This window comes from Pteropus medius, unplaced genomic scaffold, assembly GCF_902729225.1.
Source record: "Pteropus medius unplaced genomic scaffold, Ma_sr-lr_union100, whole genome shotgun sequence".
NCBI lineage: Eukaryota > Metazoa > Chordata > Mammalia > Chiroptera > Pteropodidae > Pteropus > Pteropus medius.
Genome location: NW_024349519.1, coordinates 12,798,758 through 12,821,854, shown reverse-complemented (window position 1 = coordinate 12,821,854; position 23,097 = coordinate 12,798,758). Strand labels below are relative to the sequence as shown.

At 36.5% G+C, this 23,097-nt stretch overlaps 2 protein-coding genes across 5 annotated transcripts in view; both read left to right on the top strand.

Moving 5' to 3' along the window:
* STK38L (serine/threonine kinase 38 like) overlaps nucleotides 1–17,226 on the top strand; it is a 72,756-nt gene extending 55,530 nt beyond the window's left edge. Inside the window, exons 6-14 of the mRNA XM_039882444.1 lie at nucleotides 4,963–5,086; nucleotides 6,643–6,797; nucleotides 7,157–7,259; nucleotides 7,448–7,509; nucleotides 9,378–9,495; nucleotides 9,941–10,064; nucleotides 11,027–11,122; nucleotides 13,242–13,333; nucleotides 13,437–17,226. Coding sequence (XP_039738378.1) covers nucleotides 4,963–5,086; nucleotides 6,643–6,797; nucleotides 7,157–7,259; nucleotides 7,448–7,509; nucleotides 9,378–9,495; nucleotides 9,941–10,064; nucleotides 11,027–11,122; nucleotides 13,242–13,333; nucleotides 13,437–13,564 — 1,002 coding nt within the window. The 3' untranslated portion in view covers nucleotides 13,565–17,226. The remainder of the gene's footprint in view (nucleotides 1–4,962; nucleotides 5,087–6,642; nucleotides 6,798–7,156; nucleotides 7,260–7,447; nucleotides 7,510–9,377; nucleotides 9,496–9,940; nucleotides 10,065–11,026; nucleotides 11,123–13,241; nucleotides 13,334–13,436) is intronic.
* Nucleotides 17,227–22,302: 5,076 nt separating this feature from the next.
* BMAL2 (basic helix-loop-helix ARNT like 2) overlaps nucleotides 22,303–23,097 on the top strand; it is a 63,299-nt gene continuing 62,504 nt past the window's right edge. For all 4 annotated transcript variants that reach the window (XM_039882443.1, XM_039882442.1, XM_039882441.1 and 1 more), the window contains exon 1: nucleotides 22,303–22,555. In XM_039882443.1, coding sequence (XP_039738377.1) covers nucleotides 22,318–22,555 — 238 coding nt within the window. In that variant the 5' untranslated portion in view covers nucleotides 22,303–22,317. The remainder of the gene's footprint in view (nucleotides 22,556–23,097) is intronic.

The following is a 23,097-nucleotide window of genomic DNA, read 5'->3' as shown; positions in this document are numbered from 1 at the left end:
GCCACAAATCTGAAATCATCCACCTGTGGTTCCAGTCTGAACATATACACTATAGAAATCTAAATTCAGTGCTAGTGAAGGACTCAACAGTGGGGGTACAGAGGAAGATGGACCTTTCTGAACCAAATGCTTTACTTCAAGTCTTTTAGTCCCCACCTGAAACTTATTTTGTTATTACAACAATGTAATAGAAATTTATTTAAATGTGGCCCACTTGAATTTTTATTTCATTCTTTTACTTTATTTCTATTTCGTTCATTCAACAAGCATGTATATGCTAGGTTCTGGAATATAATGGTTAACAGGACAAACCCGATCCTTGTTCTTTTATTGTAGTGGGGAAAATGGGCAGACAGCTATTTCAAATAGTCATGATTGATTAGTCCTATGAAGAAAGTTTTTACAAAAGGATAAAATGATGCAGATGCTCGGGGTTTAGAAGGAAGAATTTGATCAGGAAAGATTTCTCTGAGGAGGGAGTATTTGCTGAGAGAATAATGAAAATGACATATAAAGATCTGGCAGAACGAATATCCAGGTAATAAATGCAGAGGCCTGCTCAAAGAAGGGGAAGAAGCCATTATGGCTGGAATTAAGTGAGGGGAAGAGTGGTTAGAGATGAAGTGGGAGAGGTAGGCAGGGACTAGATCTTGTAGGGCTTTGAAGGCCAACATGCACAGTTTGGGTTTTATGCTAAACAAAATTGGAAGACACTTTTGTTTAAATAGAGGAGTGGCATGTCTGATTGATGTTCTACATAGATGAGTCAGTTCCTTTGCTTGCTTACAGGAGAAACAAGAGTTGAAGTAGGGAGATCAGTTGAGAGACTGTGTAGCAGTTCCAGCTAGTTTGTAATCGTGGCTTATACTGGGGTTACAAGAGTAAAGCTGAAGAAAAGTTAGATAGATTAAGTGTATGTTTAATGGAAGAGCCAGCAAGATTTTTTGTGATATACTCTATGTTCTGGGGTGAGAGGAGGGGCAAGGGTAGTGAGGAAAAGGGAAGAACTGAGGGTAATACCTACAGTTTTACATAGAAGTGGAGTGTATGATGGTAACATTTTCTGATTTAGAAAAGACTGAGGGAGGAATAGGTTTGGATACAATGGGAATCAAAAGTTCTCTTTGTGGCATATTAAATTTGAGCTTCCTCTTAGATATCCAAGTAGACCTATTAAGTTGACAGTTGGCTAGAATATGGGGAAAAGATTGACTGGAAATGTAATTTGGAAGCCACCAAAATATCAGTAGTATTTAAAGTAATAGAACAAGATAAAATTGCTAGGGAACAAATATAGAGAAGAAAAGGGAGCCTGGATCCAAGCCCTAGGGAACGCTAGTCAGAGAAGACCCAGAGAGAACATCTAATCAGATGGGGTAGGGGGTCCTAGGAGAACGTTTTGGAAGCCAAAAGAAGAAAGTGTTTGAAGGAGGAGGTTAGTGGCGACTATGTTGAATGTTACTAAGAGAGCGAGAGAAACAGAGGCCACTAGATGTCACAATGTGGAGATTTTGAATACTTTGGCAAAGATAGTTCCAATGTACTGGAGGGCAGAAGCCTAACTGAACTGATGGAAAAGAAAATGGGATTGGAGAAGTAGGGATAGTGAGTATAGGTAAATCTTTCACATGAAGCAGAACCAAAATATCAATAGTATTTAAAGTAGATTGGTAAAGTGAGATTTAAGGTCAAAAGGAGGTTTTGGGTTTTTTTTTCCCCTTGGTAGGAAATGTTTCAATGATGATTGGAATAATCCATTAGGAAGAGAAAAATTGACAATGCAGGAGAAAGAGGGCAAATAATTAGAGCAGTATAGTGCACTGGAAGACAGAGGAGTTGATCTCTGATAGGAGTAGACACCTGTTCATTGAAACAGGAAGGAAAAGCAGAGAAAATTGGAACAAACACTGGGTGATTGATCTGATGATATAAAGTACTAAGTTCCTGCCTGAGCGCATCAGCGTGGGGTGAAAGAGGGAAAGATAGCTTATTGGAGGCATAAGGAGAGAGTTGTGAAATAGTTATAACTTGAAGTGTCGGGAAGCAGACTTGCTAGGGAAATACAGTTGAATGCCCACTGAGATTTGCAGTCATGAATGTAAAGTGAAACCAGTGGGTATAATTAGGTGATTTTTCTCTAGTAGTACTTCGTTGCTCTGGGGCACAATAGACATAATAGACAAATTGGGAGTTAACTCAGGTTGGTGTTTTGCCAGCCAAATACAATGGAGGGAGAGAAGGACACAGAAGTTCAAGGTGTTTGCAAAATTTTGAGTGATCATAATGATGGAATCTAGGCTGGGTAGAGAAATAAATGAGGTTATGAGGAGAGTAAGAGAGAAGAAAAAAGTGGTAGAGTCCATGGGATGCAGATTGAAGTATAAAAATAAGAGGCCTGAAAAGTTAAAGGTGGAGATCAGAAACAGAGTTCCTTAAAATTGAGATTTTTAGAGGGGGTATAATGACGATGAGGAAGACAAGAAGGTGATGAGTTGTAGTGGAGGAAAAGGTCATTGGAGGTGAGAAGAAGTCAAGGAACTGCATAGATAGGCTATTTGATGGTTCATTCTTATGGATATTGAAATCCACCCATGAGTGGGAAGGATGTAAAGGAAATCAGTGAGCTGTGAGCTGAAGTGAAGGCATGAATGAATGAGGGAGATTGACCAGGAGTTCTGTAAATAATAGCAATGAGGAAGGATGACGGCTGAAGTAGTCTCAGCATGTGCTTCAGAGGAGCTGGAGGGAAGGAGAGTGTCACAAGCGGCACCAATGAGAATGAGCAGAAAACCTACCTCCTCACCAAGTAACATGTGAGAGAAAAATGGGCCACTCCTGAGAACTCATTCTGCAGGAAGACAGAACTCTCAGTGGACAGCCTGGTTTCAGCTAGGCTGAGAAGGTGATAGGAACCATCCAGAGATCAGGTGATAGGGGACTTTGTTGAAGACAGACTGATTGCAGGACAGGTTTGGGAGGCTAGGAAGGTTGACATATTGAGTTGTTCTAGAGAATTATAGGTAATGATGGGATAAGGGTCTGAGTCAAGATGTAGAGCTTTAGAGACAAGGAGGTATAAACAGAAGTATGCCATAATAGAATTAGTCCTGGATAGGCTTTTAGAGGAAGGACAAAAGGCAGCAGTTATTTCCAGGTATAGTCTTTATTTACTAGCTACTTTATTTAGTAGCCACATGTGGCTACTGGACACTTAAATGTAGCTAGTCTGAGTTGAGATATGCTATAAAAGGAAAATACACACTAATTTTTGAAGACTTAGTACCCTGCCCCAATAAAAGAGTGTAAAATAGCACAATAATTTTTATATTGGTTATGTACTGAAATGATAACATTTTAGCTATATGAGGCTACATAAACTATATCATTAAAAATAATTTCACCTATTGGAAAAAATTAATAATTTCACCTTTTTTTTTACTTTTTATGTGGCTATCAGAAAATTTAAAATTACATATGTGGTTTGCATTATGTTTCTTTTGGACTGCCCTGGTCTAGAATGTTTTGCCAGAGGTTGAAGAGCTTCTGACCACTCTTTGTTCCTATGCAAGGGTCATCTCATTGGAGCCAAACATCGAGTCTGTTTCGCATTTTGAGGTTTTTTTCCCCTCTACATAAATTAATCTGCGTTTGTCATCATCGAATTTAATTTTAGAAAACCTCTTCCCATTTAATTCTAATATGACATTATTTTAAGTTTTTATCACATTTACTTTAATGCTGACCACCCCACAAAATTAAGTAGCACCTTCTCACCCCACTATTGCGATTAACTCCCCAGGTTACTATGCGTGATACTTCCTAACCTTTGGCAACATAGTTCCATTTTGAAAACATATCCCGTAATCTGGCTTTAAGATATTTAAAAATAGTCAACACCAAAATTTTAAGATTTTTCCTTTACCATCTTAAAATGCTTTGTAAAAGGCAATAGGTAAGAATTTTGATACCAGTTTTTACTTTATGAAACAGTCAAAGAGATAAAGTTTTTTAATGCCAGAAAACAAGTTTTTAGTTTTCAACTTTTATTCTTACTTTTTGATTTCAGAGCATTTACCATACCAGATAATAAAACGGTAATCTCAAATAGTGATATTTTAAGCAGATCATATTTTGTTATCATGAAAAGGTTTATAAAATCGGGTTCTTGTGTATTTTGGATCAGACGTCATAATGGTGCACAATGAGATAGTAACAGCATAAAATGAAATCTTATTGTTAATCTTTGAAGAAAGAATGTATAAATATGTTAATGCAAAAGCATCTGAAAATTGATTATACCAACCCCACAAATTACTCAGTTTATAAAATTTTTCAACCTATAAAATGTTCACATAATCATATCCCTAGTAATTGTGTGTCTGACAAGTCAGCAAAATGCTACACTAATGTGCTGTAGATCATATTTATAGATATTATAGAGGTTTTATGTTATAACAAAATAATATAAAGTTATTACAAACGTTTCTACTTTAGCCAAATGGTTAAAGACCAAGTCAGGCCCGTGTTTGACTAGTAACAGTTAAAAATAGTTTGCTAAGGACCCTGACTTTGTCATACCAATCTAGAGCATTACTTACTACTTTTAACTTCTAAAAGTCAGACTAGGGCCCTAAATTTATATAAAACCAGGATCCCTGGCTAGGTGGAGAATCTAGTTAGAAAGTTTTTACAAAAAGAAAAAAAAAGAAAGTTTTTACACTAGTCATTTTCCTGCCTCAAAGGCTTCAACTTTTCCCCCATTATACCTGTGGATCCCACCATTTCAAATCAAATCAGAAGTCCTTTATATTTAATGAGAATACAAACATGCATCTATGTTTCAAATCTTTTCTAAAACCAGTTTTCCTTTGTGACTTTTAAGGAACTGGATAGATAATTGTTAGGAGATAAGCTCGAAAAATGTGTAATGTGTTACAATTATTTTTTTCAAAATACATCTAGGTGGCTCATATCCGAGCAGAAAGAGATATTTTGGTAGAAGCAGATGGTGCCTGGGTGGTGAAGATGTTTTACAGTTTCCAAGATAAGAGGAATCTTTATCTAATCATGGAATTTCTCCCTGGAGGTAAAAACAAACATAACAGCAATGACAGACTGACACAAGCAAATCATTATATGTAATTATAATTTTATTAAGTTTACATTTATTTTATATCTCTAGCCCTGAGATTTTACATTGTTAGTCATGCTTTTCCAGTAGTTCCTCCCATAATAATGTTAATTTTAACCACGAATCAGATTATTTTGATGGAATGATAAAGTTTGCACATTTTAAATACTACCATTCTGGGTTTACTGTATATAAATCTAGAGTTAAAAACAATAAGTCACTTAAGAAAAAGACAGCCCAATGGGAAATGATAGACAATGTACTGAAGAGAAACTCTGGCTAGTCTATAAATATGTAGGAAAATGTTCAGTCTCACCCATGTTCAGGGAAATGCAAATTAAAACAAGAATGAGATACTATTTCATATTCATCTGATTAGTAAACACATTAAAAGTCCAATGAGGCTATGTGGCTTCTCAGATATATAAATTAATCTCTAACTCTTATGGAGAACAATACAGATTATTAGTAAAGTGGAAAATGCATGTATCCTACAATCTGGCAATTCTACAACCAGTTGTATTCCCTAGAGATTCAACCCCCAAATGGGCATAAGAGAACTGTAAAAGGATGCTCATTGCAGCATTGTCCCAATAGAGAAAAACTGGATGCAAGGTAAATGTACACCCGTAGAAAAATGGATAAATAAAATGTGGCATAATTATAGGATGAAATATCTTACAGTATTTAAAAGTCAAGAGCTGTATCCATTTCGACAGTAAGATCTCAGGAACAGAGTAGAGTAATAAAGCAAGCTTTGGGATAGTGTGTAAGTGAAACCATTTATGAATTTTTAAAAAACCCACAAAAGACTAAATTCATAGATTAATTTATATGAGAACATTTTTAAAATAAGCTGGAAAAGGATACACACCAAACCAAATCCATGATAATGGTTACTTAGCAAAAAGGGAAAGGGGAATAGAATGGGAATGGAGAACAAAGAATACTTCTACATGTAATTTTTTAAAAAAAGATTTGAAACATCATGAAAAAATTTTAACAGTTGTTAATTCTGAGTTGTAAGTTCACCAGTGTTTGTTCTTTGCCACCTTTTAAAGAAAAAAGTTCCTTGACAATAAAAAAAAAATCTAGAGGTGAGTCTTTTAGTGGGATGATGTCCTATTTTTGCTGGCCCAAAGAACTCTGAGTGTTTTTGAAACTTGAATTTGAAAGAATATCTTATTCTCAGGTATGCTTACTGATTAATTTTTCCAGTTTGACATGTTTTCCTTAGCAACTTATTCTGGATGTTGAGATATTACTTCTTTATCATCTCTGATTTGATTTCACATACTTTTAACCTTAACCCATTAAATGTCGTGAAACTTTTGCTTATGCAATGACATTTTTTTCATTTGGCCCCAGATATGGTTGGATATATACTGAGTAAGTCATGAACTGCAAAAATCAGGCATATATTGTATAGATACAAAGAAAGCTTTTACAGGATATTCCCTTTTGAGGCATTTCCAATACATACTTAACTTTCCTTTATTTTTCCTTTATAGGTGACATGATGACGTTGCTAATGAAGAAGGATACCTTGACAGAAGAGGAAACACAGTTCTACATTTCAGAGACTGTTCTGGCAATAGATGCGATCCACCAGTTGGGTTTTATCCATCGGGACATTAAACCAGACAACCTTTTGTTGGATGCCAAGGCATGTCAATAAACTGCTGAATTATTAGATTGTAGTAGTAGAGCTGATTTTGTGATTGGAAATGGACAACTGCAATGTATATTATTGCTAAACTACATTATTTCATAGAATGATGCAATAGGAGAGGACTCTGGAATGAAATGACATTAAGGGAATATGGCTGGCTATCTTTTTATCTTCCATTTTCTACTTTTCAAAATTATCATCTTCAAATATTTATAATTTTACGTTTTACTTTTATGACTTCTAAGCTAAGAATTTTTATTATAATTGCATTTAAAAGAATAGTTTATAATAAAGCTTTGTTTCAAAGTTAATATAATTACCGATTTTACTAGTTTTTCAATGTTTTTATTTAGGGTCATGTGAAATTATCTGATTTTGGTTTATGCACGGGATTAAAGAAAGCTCACAGGACCGAATTCTACAGAAACCTTACACACAATCCACCAAGTGACTTCTGTAAGTTTGGTTTTTTTTTTTTTCCAGGTTAAAGTTGTATAGCGGGACTAATTTAACATTATTGAGACCTGAAGGTTCTCTCTCTGTCCTCACTCCTTAAATCAATGTATTTTAAATGTATATGTGTGAATTTGTTTTGGAGTGAGAGTTTTTCCCTCATCATTACAAATCTGTCTTGTTGAAATTAGCATTTCAGAACATGAACTCAAAGAGGAAAGCAGAAACATGGAAGAAAAACAGGAGACAACTGGTGAGTTAGCTAGTGTTTTTAAGAAAGAATTTTGTGTCCCAGTCCTAAAATCTTTTTAGTTTTTGCTTATTTTGTATCTTTCACAATGATTAGTACTGACTTTGTAACAGTGATAGAGCTTATTCTGGGATAACAGTTTTCCTAGTTTCTCTGTAATATTTCCTTGCCTATAAAGTAAAATGCTGATTTTTACTTTATAATTTAACTTTAGAGTATTTTATCAAGCATATCTATAACTAAATAATCTGGCTGTTCACTAGTAATTCACACTTTATATAAAACTCACTGAGATAAGTGTGATTGTAGTCAATGCCTTGTGATTTCTATTTTCTGTACCCGTCTTGATAAAACAAATATTAATCAGCACATGTAAGGTGGTTGTGTTTCTAAGAACTTCTTTATAAACAAAGTTAACAGGAATCTTGGTGTGTTAACAGTCTTACAATAAATAGAATTAGAAAGGAGACTTTATCCACAGATAAACTTAAATTACTCCTTTAGTGTGGAATAACACTATTTTTAAGCCCACACTATTTCTCCTCTATTACTTAGCAAATCTAATTGCTTCTTTCGAAGTCTTTTCCCTTATGCTGTTAACTAGGTCTTTGAACATTCTCAAGGTTACAAATGTGTCTTTTGACTTTGTTTTTCTTGTATAGTGTTTAGCACAAAGATACACTATAAATATTTGTTAAATTCAACCAAGTGATATAAATGATAATAATTCAGCATGCCCTCAGGAAGATAGACGGAAAGATAATAGTCTGATACCTTCTCAAACCAAATAAAATGACCATTGCATTATTGAGTTCATCCTCTCATTTATTAGCCCAAGTAATTGCAGGCTCCCTGGGCTTGTAAAACATTTTGGTGTTTTTAAAAGTTTGAAAAATGTTTAAAAAATGTGTTTACTATGCATTAATGACAGAAACTCCTTTCTACTTTTAAATGTGTCACTTTAGATCAGATTTTACAATTGAGAAAAGAATTGCAGTATTTCCTACTTTTAAAGGGAAATTTGAATATTGCTTAAATACGGTGGGAATTCTGTATACGTCTATTACAGAATATTTACAGAAATTTACTCATGCACATTTTACTATTCTTGTAGTCATCATCATGACTCATATAGCATTTCCCAAGGGAAAGGTAGAGGGGACTCTGTTGGTATTTGGGGCAGGAAATTCCTTTAGAACCTGTATCTTTTGCCCACTAAATGCTAATCATGTCCTCCCCTAGGTCATTGAAATGATAAAATCTGTTGTCACATGTTTTCAAATGGCCCATAGAGTACTACCCCTAATTGAGGACCATTTCATTAAAAAAAATAGTTTTCGTAAGATTTCATATTAATTAAAAGTGAAAAACTGCATAGCTTCCTAATGGATGAGCAGTGGCCTGGAATCAGGTTCATAATGAAAATACTTGATGTTTATAATAGTAGGTTGTAGTTTACAAAGCACATTTCTTTTATCTTGATATTAACTGTTCAGGCAGATACTGTTATACCAATTTTATGTAAGTGGAAGCTGAGGTTCAGAGAGGTTGAATAACCTGCTAAGAACACAATAGTGAGTGGGGAAGCCAGACCTACTGGGCTCAACCTTTTTATTCTTTTTGAAATAGATTTAGGGCTAAATATATAACTAACTTAGTTGAGCTTCTTGGGGGTGGTGGTGGTAGAAATCATGTCTTAACATTATTCGATTCAGTACCTATCATTAAGCCTTATGCATGATAAACATGAGAAACAAGTATTAAATGAAGAATTACCTCCTGTATATATCGCTTTTTACAGTAGTGAGCCATATTCAGATCTTTCAGAAAATATATTAAGAATGCTGGTTTGACAAGCTGTTCCTTTGCAGGCATATTCCACAGTTGGGACACCAGATTACATAGCACCAGAAGTATTCATGCAGACTGGTTACAACAAATTGTGTGACTGGTGGTCTCTGGGAGTGATTATGTATGAAATGCTAATAGGTATGTTTTATCATCCATTTATGTATACACTATATAAATTTCCTTGAATGCCACTGACTGAAGATATTGCAGATACTGTAGGCTAAAATATCAGAACTCTTTTAAACTGATTTCTTGACATCCCCCCATGTGAAATAGACAGTGAATACCAGTGAACTCCCTAGGAATCCTGTTTCAGGAAGGGGGTATTAATCAGAACTCTCATGTATCAAAATTGTATCTTCATGGCTTTTCAAGTACAAGGGGGACAATGCTTTAAATTCTTTATTTGATTGACTATATTAGCAATTTTATTATAAATTGATGACTGGTGGTATTTTTTATTGTTAAATAGAGCACTTAAGGCTACTTTGTTTCTTGCAACACTTTTTATATTTATGTATAAGTAGGTATTGCATATTTGATCGTCAAAGCTGATAAAACTTTTGTTTTTTCTTATACATAGGATACCCGCCTTTCTGCTCTGAAACACCTCAAGAAACATATAGAAAAGTGATGAACTGGAAAGAAACTCTGGTATTTCCTCCAGAGGTGCCTATATCTGAGAAAGCCAAGGATTTAATTCTTAGGTTAGTGGTTAAATCCCCAGAGGAGATTTTGATATCTTAAAAATTCACAAGTACATAAAAGACTAAATTGCCCATTTTACTTTTGTGGGAGAAAAATGACTACCACTGGTATATGCATTCAAGGAGATCAATAAAGAAAAAGTGTTTAAAAAATTCAAACTCTAAAAAGGAAGTATGCAGACAAACTAAGAGTTAAGAGGTCTTATATAGTTTCAAGGGTCACTCCTATTGGAATACAGTGATCCTATCTCATTAAAGAGGAAAGGGAAAATAAATTGTTAGTAGCAGTTCATATCATAAGTCTTTTTAGGAAATCTTACCTAACCAAAGAATTTCATTCTGTTTCTCATTTAAGATGAAGTGTTTTGGTACTATCATGAATGGCTGGAGGGAAGATAAATTGGGACAACTTAGGGAAGAGCCATTGGCAGCATATTATCAAAAATCTTTAAGCTATCTATGATCTTTGACCCAGCAATTCTACTAGGAATTTTGCTTATGCAAATAATCAGATGTGTGTAAAGATTTGGGTATAATATGTTTATTGTGATAACATTTTTAGTAACGAAAATTGAAAACCATCTAAACGTTCAACAATAGTGGACTGGCTAAATAAATCATAATATTTCCATATGCAAATTTTTAAAAAGTTATAGAAATATTTTTAATGACTTGGGAAATTTTTCTCAAAGTTTTAAGTGAAAAAAAAGCCCTAAAATAGTAACTACTATATCAACACACTATTTTAGAAATTATTATAAAAGACTGAAAGGAAATGGTTTCAAACTGTTTACAGTGGTTATCTCTGAATAGTGCAATTATAGATGAATTATATCTTCTCCCCATATTTTCCACAATAAACAGTTAACTTCAGTAAAGAAAAAAGAAATGTTTGAAATAATGCAAATAGAATATTTTAGGTATAATTTGCATATGATAATTTCTCTATGTCCCTTTTCTAGATTTTGTATTGATTCTGAAAATAGAATTGGAAATAGTGGAGTAGAAGAAATAAAAGGTCATCCTTTTTTTGAAGGTGTAGACTGGGGGCACATCAGGTATGTTCATAGGCTTTGAATGGGGGAGGTCTGAGTAAAAAATAAAAATGAATTTTTAAACTAGATTTAGCGATTAATTTGTCTCTGATTCTGTTAGATTAAACACAAGAAGTAACATTGTTTATGTTATGAAATCAGTGTTTTCTGGATCATATAAGTGAGTGAGACAATAGTGGCTGTAGCTAAATGACTTGTTTTTAGCTAATGTACACTTTAAGGGAAAAATCACATATTGTGAACCTGTTAAGATTTTTATATCCAGAATTACATGATGAAGGCTGTTAGCACAACCAAAATGTATTTACATTTTACATTATAACATTTAAATTTTGTCCTCTTTTGAATATACCATACTGTGTCTTCTTTATTTATAAGAAGATTTAGTCCCTTTTTTAAACATTGGAGAATAGTTAAATAATGCAAGTAACTTATAAGAATTTGCTTATAGTTGGTAATTGTGAGCATTGGCCTTTATTCGGCTTATGGCCAAACTACATTCAATACTTCTGGTCTGTTCCCATATAGCAGCAGTTCAGAAACAAAATCTGATCATGCCATTTCTTTCTTTCGCACTTAGAATAAAATTAAGGGTCCTTAACTATGTTTCAGGACTGTGGGCTATGGCTCTTATCTCATCAGTCAGTACAAGTTACATCTTATATGATCTTCTCTACTCCTCCCACCTCATGGCTTTGTCGTTTGCTATTCATTCTGACTGAAATGCTCTTCTCCTTCCTGCCCTCGTTCCTGGCCCTACCCCTGCCAAGCCAGTTTCTTTTCGTCTTTTAAGACAGTTTATGTGTTATTTCCTCCATGTAGATCTTCAGTGGAGCTTCTACTATGAGTTAGGTACTCTACCTATTATAATAATATAGCTAATTTTTTGATAATTTATTATATGTCCAGCACTGTTCTAAGTACTTTATGTAAATTTCTTATCCTCATAGTAAACCTTATAAAATAGGTACTATTATTTTCTTTGTTTTACAGATGAGGAAACTCAGGTATAAAGAAGTGATTTGTTTACAATGCCACAGCTAGTAAATGATCTAGCTAGAATTACCAACTAGAATTGGCCTCAGTTTAATTCCAGAGTTCTGACTTTTAACTGCTATGTCATACTATACTATACATATATCATGTCATTGAACAGAACTGATTTTATCCCTTTGTACAATTAGAAGGGTGCTTAGAGACTGCCAGTCCAGTTTCTTGGTTTCATAATGAGGAAACAGTGGCAGAGCAGAGACTTGCCTGCCTAAGGTCGTGCTGCTAGTTAATGAAAAGAGATTAGATCGGAGGGCACCAGGGTCTATGGTTCTTTCCACTTAACTGATATAAATTTATTAAGTATAAATAAGTTGGAATAATTCTGGGAAAAATACATACATGCTTTTACATAATTTTGTAAACTTATCACTTAATCGATCCAATAAATATTTGTTGAAAATACAGAAGCAATGAAAATTGTAGTTTGTTTTAATTATTTCTATACTTAAACATTTTTAGCATAAGAAGGCATTTTCATGACTAATATTTTTAACATAATGTCCCTGATTCCCTTAAAATTTAAATGACTGAGAAGTTTTTATTTTTATTTTTATTTTTTCATTTTTTATTTTTTTTGACTGAAGTTTTTAGATTCAGGTTTCATCACAAGTATGTAGTTCCTTCACCATTTGAGCCCCTTATTTTCCTGAGCCCCCTTTATTTTCCCAAATAACTTTCAATCTATGGATCCTCTCCTAGAAGAATTTTATTTCTTAATTAGGTAGGTTATAGTCCCTACAATACCCAGCTTACTTTATATGATTATAAAATCTTTTAAATAAAATCTCTTCTGTTCTACTTGCTCTTTTATTAACATAGGTTTTCCATTAAAAAAAAAAAAACAGGAGTAAATAGTGATACAAAGAAATAAAAATTCCAAGTAAATGATAATATTTTAATAAAAAATTATTATACTCACCTACGAAGTCCACTATTTTAAAATCCATAGTAATTTTCTTTTGTTCTTATAGTATCTATAGAACAGCATGAAGAATTTTCAAGTAGAATTAGTTTTGGAAAATTAAGAGTTCAAGAAAATTTACCATGGTTATTCAATACCTTTTCATAGGGAAAGGCCAGCAGCAATCCCTATAGAAATCAAGAGCATCGATGATACTTCAAATTTTGATGACTTTCCTGAGTCTGATATTTTACAACCAGGTAAGATAATCTACAATACAGCTAACACTATTAAAAGTCTGTGAAGATGATGTTTTCACTAATGAAATTCCTTTGCTCTTGGTTAATGTTTCTATCTTTCTAGTGCCAAACACCACAGAACCAGACTACAAATCCAAAGACTGGGTTTTTCTCAATTATACCTATAAAAGGTTTGAAGGGTTGACTCAGCGTGGCTCTATCCCTACGTACATGAAAGCTGGGAAATTATGAATGAAGATCACATTCGCCCACAACCAAGAGAACTCAGGTAGCTGCATCACCAGGCTTGCTTGGCGTAGGTAACAATACACTGAAATACTCCTGAAGATGGTGGTGCTTATGACTACAAGAGGAAATTCTACAGGATTAGGATTTCTAAGACTACTATAGGAATTGGTTGGCAGTGCCAGCTGGCTTTTTTTTTTTTTAATATTTTATTATTTTTGTTAACTTTATTATACGAAGGTACTGGAATAAAAGAAACATACATCCCTTTCTAACTGCACTGCCTACATGCATATTAAGGTCCATTCTGCCTGTGTGTGCTTGTACTGTAACACCTCTAATCAATTCAGGAGAAACACATATCATTCAAAGCAACATAGGCTAACCTGTAGGTAACACTGCAGTACTGCTGTTTTACTGCAAATCTCATGGGTCTAGATAATCAGTAAAAGCCATCGTCTGTAGCTGGTGTTAGGAACACTTGCCCTGTTGATTTGGACATCTGTAGAATATATATGAAGACAATATCTATAATGATTTTAAGAAATTGAAAAAAAGGAAATACACTGGTTATTTAAAAAATAAAATTGATTATCACGTTATAACACAAACTCCTCAGTAGGGAGTAATAAGTTTATAATAAGGAGGAAGTTTAACACCTACACTCAAGCACTCCACTAATATATTTACTTTGCATTCAGAAATACTGATGACCTTTATATACATAGTCTGTATACTCATAGGGGAGAGATGTACTGTATTATATAAAATGTAAAGTTGCTTTTCTTGTGACAGGAGGACTTTTTTAATAAGAGGACATGGCAATATTTTAATTTGATTATGGTGAGTTGAATATAAGAAATGACCATGAAAGCTGCTTGTAGAACTAGTGTATTTTTATTAAACTATTTTTTTAAATGTCAAACTTCTCATCATGTAAATGAACTTGTAGAGTACAAAGAGCTATTTACTTTGGTTTTCTAGAAAGTCGTTACATATCACGGCTGGTTAACTTTTTTTTTATGAAAAATTTTTCTTTGATAGTACTTGTATTATTGTGCCATTATTTTCTTATACTCCAAATGTACCAAAGATCCTGAACAGAGTGGATGTTCCCAAGTGAGTAGAATTTTACTTTCCTGTGGGAATGCTGTATTCAGAAATGACAGATCTTTGATAGAGGTCGTCTTATGGAAGGCGGGGCGGGGGCAGTATTGTTCATGTTTAGCTACATCACCGTGGTTACTGTAAATGGACTTAAGGAGGTAAATGCAGGCCAGAGGGGTAGTGATTAGCGGGTAGGGGAGATAATGTCATCAAATTCTTTGAGTATTTCCCTAAGAATTAAATAATCTTTTCTAGCTCACCATTTTAATTCTAAAATGATTCTCTGCAGTCTTGCATTCTTAAGTACTAGTGGAGGAATAATACTTTATCAAAGAAGGGCCTAATGTTTGTCTTAACTATTGATAGAATGTTTTGAAGATACAACAATTATAACTATTCCACATGACCTGTGATCAAAATCTAAAATAATTTTTTATTTGTAGGGATATTCTTAATGGGGAAGAATTGCTTGCACAGGATCATTATGCAAATCTACAAAAGCTTTTATAAATGTTGCTGCTAGGTAATTTCACAGTGTTTTCAATAAGGCCGTCCTGGGGTCTCCCCAACCCCAGCACACCCCCAGTTCTCTCTCTTTCTCTCCCTTTTCCCTCTCTTTCATTCTTTTATTCTAGCATTCGTTTAATACTTATTATGTGTTCATCTAATAGTTCATCTCCTTTTTTCTTATGTCATTCATGTAGCTGAGTCCCTAAGAGAGAGAACTATTAAAGTTCTAAGGTCATCTCAATTTTACTAACTCTGGATTTTCTAATTAAAAGGCTTCTAATATTAAAAAAAAAACTTTAACTTCTGCTCAGTTTTATGAGATTTTTCTCACCCCACCTCACCACCACCACCACCACTACCACCACCACCCCTTTTCTTAAAGGACTGTTTTGCTACTGTGGTAGTGAATGAGTAAAAGGAAACTGCAGTATTCTCTAGTTCTAATGTGGTACCTATTCTAGTACAGAAAAATCATTAATTCAAGTTGTCAGAGAAAGATAGATAAAGAAGCTGAATTGAATCAAAGTTTAATTTTTTAATTGAATAAGAGTAGAGCATTTTACTTTCCTTCTCCCTTTTTTAAAAGAGTCTCATTTCCCTGCAGTTAACAGAGTGATTCACAATCTTTGGGGTTTCCTCCTCATCAAAAGCATTTCTTAAGTGCCTATCTAAAAGCAAATAAAGACTGTGTTTGCCCTTTGGAAGCTAAGAATTTGATTCATGATGCAAGTTAGCTAGATAATTTGCGAAGAACTCTTGAGATTGAATTTTCCCTATTATACATTTCTCATATTTTAGGCGAACCATTTAATTTAAATGACAAAACCCTATCTAATCAACTGGGCATAATGACATTTTCTTTAAATTAGACTCTATTTTGAATTAAAGAGTTTTATTATAAACTGTGTGTTTTTGGTTTTTCTAAGTATATAGAAAGCTTGTACAATTCAGATTTATTGATTTCCTGATTTAATGTAGACTTTGACTTTTTTATTAAAAACCTTTGTATTAAAGCAAGTTATGTTATTTTTCTTTTATGCTTTTCTTTTCTATTAACGTAGCTTTAAATCTTAAAATTTATTGAAGCACAGTGCTATCTGAATAGAAGGAATTTCTTATAAACTAACCTTTTCTGAATGGACTATATAGCTGATTTAATGTTATTAGTTGAATGAAAATAAGAAATGTGGAATATTCAAAACTTTCTTTGGTTGCTGAGGCTTAAGATAGGGTTTCATTTATTTCTATAAAAGCATATTTTTCCTGTTTTTTAAACACCTGTATATCTTTGTGAAAATCTGTAAAATTTAAAATATTTTTAAGTACATTTATTTTTTGGTGTTTTGCTGTAGAAAACCTATAGACAATCCAATCAATCAATCAGTCAATCAATCAATGTCTACTGGTAGGAGAAACAGCTATCCTTCTTTGGTGATCTACAAATGAATGAATTGAAATTTTAATCAATAGAGAGGTCCCTGGTTACTGAACATTTTCTCTCTTTGAATTGCTAAGATTCAGAACATTCAAAATAACTGATTTGCTACAACCATGGTTATTTCCTCGTCTTTAAATTTCATTTTCTCTTTAGAAGTGCACTTATTTCTGAAAAAATTTAACGAAACACCTAGAACAAATGTACATACAAGACACTTGAGACTATTACAGATATTTTAGATTTTTATGAAAAAAATGTGAGGGGATATTACTTCTTTAAAAGGGAATGGAGTAAAAAATAGATCTTAGTTATTTTTTAAAAAGCAATATAAATTATTCAGCAGTTGTCTAGAAAAATAATCATTAGGCTCTTGAGTTCTGTGTTCAGTTACTGAATTTCAAAAAAAAATGTTTTGGTGGCATGAGGCCTTTTTCACTGAAGGTAAGAAAAGAATAAAACCTGTTTATAAAATTTTCTGTTGGTGAGGTTTTTTGGCTTTTTTGAATTTTGAGATAGGTGTTACATAAAACTGAAGAAGGACTATTTTGTAAATGTATCCAACTTTTGCACTTAATGATCATATCAAGAACAAAATAAATATTTGAAGTTTCAATTGTGTTCTGCTTAAACAATCAAGATAGTTGTACAGGTTTATATACAACTACTGCACTAGGCCTTATGATACTCTTTCTGCTAGGTTTGGAAGGAGCCAGTCAGAATCCTGCTACTCCTCCTCGTGTTCTGATTGTTCCCTGACTTACATCATTTCAGTAATGCCATAGAGAAGACAAAACAGTGAAATGTCAAAATTTGGACTTGTGCAAACTTGGGAGACTCTAAATTCATCTTTCGAAAGCATCTTGTGATAAAAAGAACTTATATTTGTATACACAATGCTTTCACTTGTATTATTCATTTTGGTTTTTTGCTACTACTCTGTGAAATAAACATAATTACCATCATTTTATAGATGATGAACATGAGGCTGAGTGTGACTGACCCAAACACAGGTAATAAATTGCTCTTGAACCCAAATTCAGTGCTCCTTCAGCTCCCCCAAATCACACAGCATGCTTTATTGACAAATTCCCTCATATACTTCTAGACCTCAGAAAAATACATGGAGAGCTAGTGACACTTGTCTCTTTGGGTACTTTTTGACTGCAAGTTTCAGAAGACACAAGTAATTATAGTTTCAACATTAAGGAAAATGAATGTGTCTCATAATGCCAAGACACAGATAGGGAGCTTCCAGAGTCAATTTATCATCTCAAAAACCTCAAGGATGCAGGTTCTTTCCATTTTTTCTACTTTGTCATCCTCAGAGTTGGCTTTGTCCTTGGTCTTGTTTTCTTATAGGCTAGATGGCTACAGGGACTCCAAGCAATCCTCACACAATATGTATGTCCTTGAAAACTTCTTGTGTATCCCCTTTTTTAAGAGCAAGGAAAATCTTGTCCGGAAGAATTCTAAGCACAGTAACTCACAGATTTTATTGGCCATGATTATGTAATCCATTCACTACCTGTCCTGGTGACTGACTTGAAACTAATTGGGATTCACCTCTATGATGCTAGGGTGAGGCTCATCCAAAGTACACGGCCACCTGATAACAGATCTAAAAGGAGTTCTTTTAACAAGCTCCACGATCATCAAAAAGGTGCTACACAGGTTTATAGCAATGGTTCTAACCTGAAGCCACTGCACCTGGACTTTATTGCTGGGTCTGCCTTTGCCTCTGTATATACTGAAGGCTGGTCCACTAATATCTTTCCCCAACCCACCTAAAACTGGTGTACTGAGTTCCACTGTGCTAGATAGACTATGGCTCAGCTACTGGGGGCCTGGGTTTCTGGTCCTTTGGAAAATCAGGAGTGGGTCTCTGGACATCATATAAACAGAATGGAAATATGGCTCAGTGACCAGGACTTGGTCTTCATAGTGCTTTTGCCATCCCTCCCAGCTCCCATTCACCTCTTCGTTGGTCCATCTCCCTTCCAAAGCTCTTACATTGGTAATAGAGACGCACGTCAACTCCACCCCCACTTCCCACCCCCCACCCTCCCAACATACACACAGACCAAGATCCAGACGGGTGGTGTGGCCTAATTACTATTGACTCAACTACTTTGTCTAACTGGACACAATGGGCTTTAACTAATAGAAGTCAAACATTTCTCAGGTAAGTTTGTGCTAACTACCACAGTTATCTCTGAATTCCTTTACTGTTCACATTAAAGCATTCCTTATCAAACCCTTAAACGAAGGATGCCTTTTAAGTCTCTTCCAAAGGGAGAAACCCATAACAGGAGAGGGATACTGTCCATTGCCTTTCTTGTCGTCTTGGGTAAGAAAATTATGAGCAAAACACCAAAGAACCTTCCTGTACTGTTATATACAGAGGACCTGGGATACCATATGTGCTTTAAGAGTGTCCAAAACCTGTGAGAGTAAAAATCAGCTCAGCTTTTGATACGTACATACAAACACATAATCTTTAAGGGAAAAATAATAACTCCATATATAGAGATGTCTGTACAACTATTTTCCAATTCTTGTCCTAAGTTTTGTTTCTCCCTGTGTTTTTCTCAGAATTTTAAGTTTACTGCTACTCTGTCTTCTGGGTACTAAAAATACACGTATACACACAACTTAACGCCTGCAACAACCTAGGCTTAGGAAAATTCATTTTTGACACATTGAAGCAATATTTCCTAAAGTAGAGTACTCAGAGAAATCAACTAGGGTGCTTATTTGACATATAAGGATTTAGTGTGTCTCCCTCCAGACCTACTAAATCAGAATCTCTGGGGGTGGGTCTGAAGGTCTGCACATTCTCATGCACGTGCCACTTTGGGAACCACTGAGCTAAGGGAAAAAGGACACTGGTTGGACTTTTACAAAATAAATACTTCCTCATGGATTGTGGGAATATCTATATGAAATAAAAGATGCACAGTAGGTGAAGTACAAAAGTCGGGTGCTTACAGCAATGCCTGGCACATTGTAAGTGCTCCATAAATATTTGTGAACAAATTAATTAAATTACTGTATTTTGTAGGTGGCCCTACATTCCATCTAAGGACAATCAAAATGTTTTCACTTTTAATAAAAAAATCAATTCTAAAAGCATTGAAAAGGAATGTAGCTTTTGCTAAAGTTATTTTCCAGAAAAATAAGTGGGTTTGTATTACACAGTGAAACTCCCTAAATACTCTTTTAAAAGATCTTAAATTTCCACTCCCTAAGGCAGCTGCCACCACAAACCTTACTTCTCTCATGACTATACTCTCCTACAATTACCTTCTCTGCTTCCCTTCAGAGGCCAAGTTCAAGCAGATCCCTCTAAACACATTTGGCCTCGCTGTTTCTCCCAGCTGCACTCCCACTCATCAGCCTACTCAGCAAGTCCAAGAATTCGCCCCAGTATTCACTCTTCAAAGAATGCTGGGGTTGGGTGTCGGGGGAGCCGGGAAGAAAGAATAGTTTAAGTATTAATAATTTAGTTACTTTCCTCAATCACTTAGGAGCTCATTAATAGGTAGTTGTTATTTTTAGTTTTATGCATCATTAGGAATACATTGTATCTTCCTTCAATTTACACTATGAAGTAGGTGTATTTTTTTTTTTTTGTCCTGGAGCAACTAAAATATCTAAGTGGTCTTAAAGGAACCCCCATACTAAATTATATTGTTGCAATCCCAGCAGGAGGTTGACAAGTGTAGGAAGTTACAGTTTGTGAGGCAGAGGCAGTGGTTCCTAATTCCAGTACTGTTGTTGCATGAGTACCTGACAGTGAAGCAAAATGAATGAATGAACTAAGTTCACTCTAAGATTGGTGATGCTGCTTGAAGAGAAAAGCTGTCCTGGGCTCTTGGCAAGGAAACCACATTGACCAGAAGGAACTATACATGCATTCTCCTTATGTTTCAAATCACTGCTGTCACATTTTGCCCAAGGAAAAAATATGAGAAAAACCACTGGTTGGAAATGAGAGATCCATCTGTCCAGACATTGAGTGGCTCTTTATCTCTGTTTCATCCTATAGGTATAATAGAAATACTTTTTAATACTTTAATACTTTTTAATTTTTTTTAAATCATGTCTTAGTAAAGCTCCAGAGCATAAAGACAAAGTAGCAAGCAGGCTTTCAACTTCAACAATAAAGAGAACACTATGAGAGTGACTCGCTCCTTCGAATCCCTTGGTGTTCTGGATTCCTTCTCTCTGGCTTTCCAACTTTTGGTGGAAGTGAATCAGCATTTCTATGAAATGAGCACTGCAGTGATTCAGGGGCAAGCTTATTGGGCACCACCGTATGAACTTCTAAAATGGAGATCTGACTTTTACTCTCTGGCTTCTACCATCTATTGAGTGATCCTGACCAATATACTCACCATCTCGGAACCCTCTGTGTTTGCTGCTGATAATGCAAGAATGATAGGTGTTCAACCACCTCACAAACAGTGCTTGTGAGGCTTGCGTGAAATGATAATGGGAGAATGCTTTGTAAGCAAAACAATGTATATAGTCTGTACTGTACATTTTAATTGGAGTCCTAGCAATTCTGTCTCAACATTAAAGGAGGATTTAACATGTGCCCAGGTCTAAGAGTAGCCCCTCACTTCTCCCCACTTTGGAAAAACCATCTCAAAACAGTGTACACTAGTCTGGAAAGCCAGGGTTTGAATACCTGCAGGGAATACTACGCCAGATTTTAAGACTATCTGCCAGGCGCTCTGAAAAAAATTTTTTTTCCTGAGCTGCCAGCAGAAGTTGGAGTTGGTAGATTTTTGGGTAGTGTTGCAAGTCAAAGCTAGAATGGAGATGTTTCAAGAATGGTTTTGATTAGGATATGTTGGCGTGCTTTACTGAGGGCAGCACAGTTCTTATTAGCACCTCCTTCCCCACTTAAGACTGCATGAGTCCCGTCATGCCTATTTCTGCCTGGGAGCACGCTTCCAATCCCCTTGCCCAGGGTCGGCCCTAAGAAGCCCTTGGGACACGTAAGCAGCCAGTTAAGAAGCTAAAATCAAGAGTCCTGGCAGGATAATTAATAGATTTAGGCTGGTTGAAGCAAAGGTTTAGTGTTTGTTCTTCCTTTTCCTAGACAAACTGTAACCAAGAAATCGGTCTAGGGACCAGTGGGCAAGGAGCGAACGAACGTATTCCGCATAGGATGGAGGGCTGTCTGTTAGGGGATCCCCAAAGGATCCTGCTTCTGGATTTACCAAACCGTTGCAGGATCTCAAAGGATTTCCTCCGTGACCCCTCTCTGTTATCACATCCTCGGTCTCTGCAGCTAAACTCTTCTTCCGATAGCAGAAAAGAAAAGGGGGTGAGGGAGCTGCTCACCCCCTTAAAAGAAAAGGGGGCAGCTCCCTCACCCCCTTACCGCGTCCCCCGCTCCAATATCTTCCCCCACCCTCATTCTATCATCTCCATTCATCTTTTACCTTTTTCCCCAAGGGAAACAACTCCAACCTTCGGAACACTGAGACATCGAATCTTAAAGTGATCATGGAAACCTGTTTTAAATAGGCCGGTGCCAGAAAGGTTCAAGGTGCCGCCTCGCCTGCCTTTCCGCACTTTGCCTTTAGCCGCTGGGTGGGCGGGGCGGTGCCCACTGTGACTCCGCCCACGTCGGGTCTCTCTCCAGCCCGAGCCCCGCGGCGCCCAGACCAGCGGGCGAGCCCCAGTCCGCATGCTCTGTAGCCCGGGCCGGCGGGCCACGGGTTGGCGCCCGCTGCGCGCCTCGCGGCCGCAGTGGCGACCACGGTGGCACCGGCCGGAGCCCCACGGGTGCTCGCGCTCCCACTCTGGGGTTGCCACCTGGGCCGGCGCCGGGCGGGCTCGCGCCTTTCCATGCTGCCAGACCTGGGACTGCGGAGCCGGCCTGGTGGCTCCCGCGATGGCGGCGGAAGAAGAGGCTGCGGTGAGAGGTGAGGCTGCGGGCGGGCGTCCTCAGGTGGGGGCGCGGCGCCAAACGCGCGGTGGGCGCCCCTGGCCCGGCTGCGGGGCGAGTAGGAGGCGCAGCATCGCCAGATGGCACACTTTGCTGGGGCCTCCTCTCCAGCCCGGCATCGCCTCTGTTTGACTCCGGAGCCAAGGTCGTCCCTTGGGGCACAGGTGCGGCTCAGCTGCCCGCGAGTCCTCCCTCCTAGGGAGAAGGAGATGGGGAGTGACGCCCGCAGTCGCCGCTGGCTTTCACTCTGCCCGTAGCCGGTTTTTTTTTTTTTTTTTTTTGTCCCGGGCTGGACGTTTGGGGGAAGGTGAGCTGGCGAGGGACCATCCATCCACTCTGTGATGGCTAGCAGCCGCCCTCCGCCGACCATTAAGAGCCCACCTCGCAGTCTGCAGGGACTGCCGCGAGGACTTGTTAGATTTCATATTTTGTATAAACCAGTTGTCATTAGTCATCGAAGGAGCTAGGGTTCTGCGAGCGCATCCACTCTGAACTGGAAATACTTCCATTCCCCGCTTC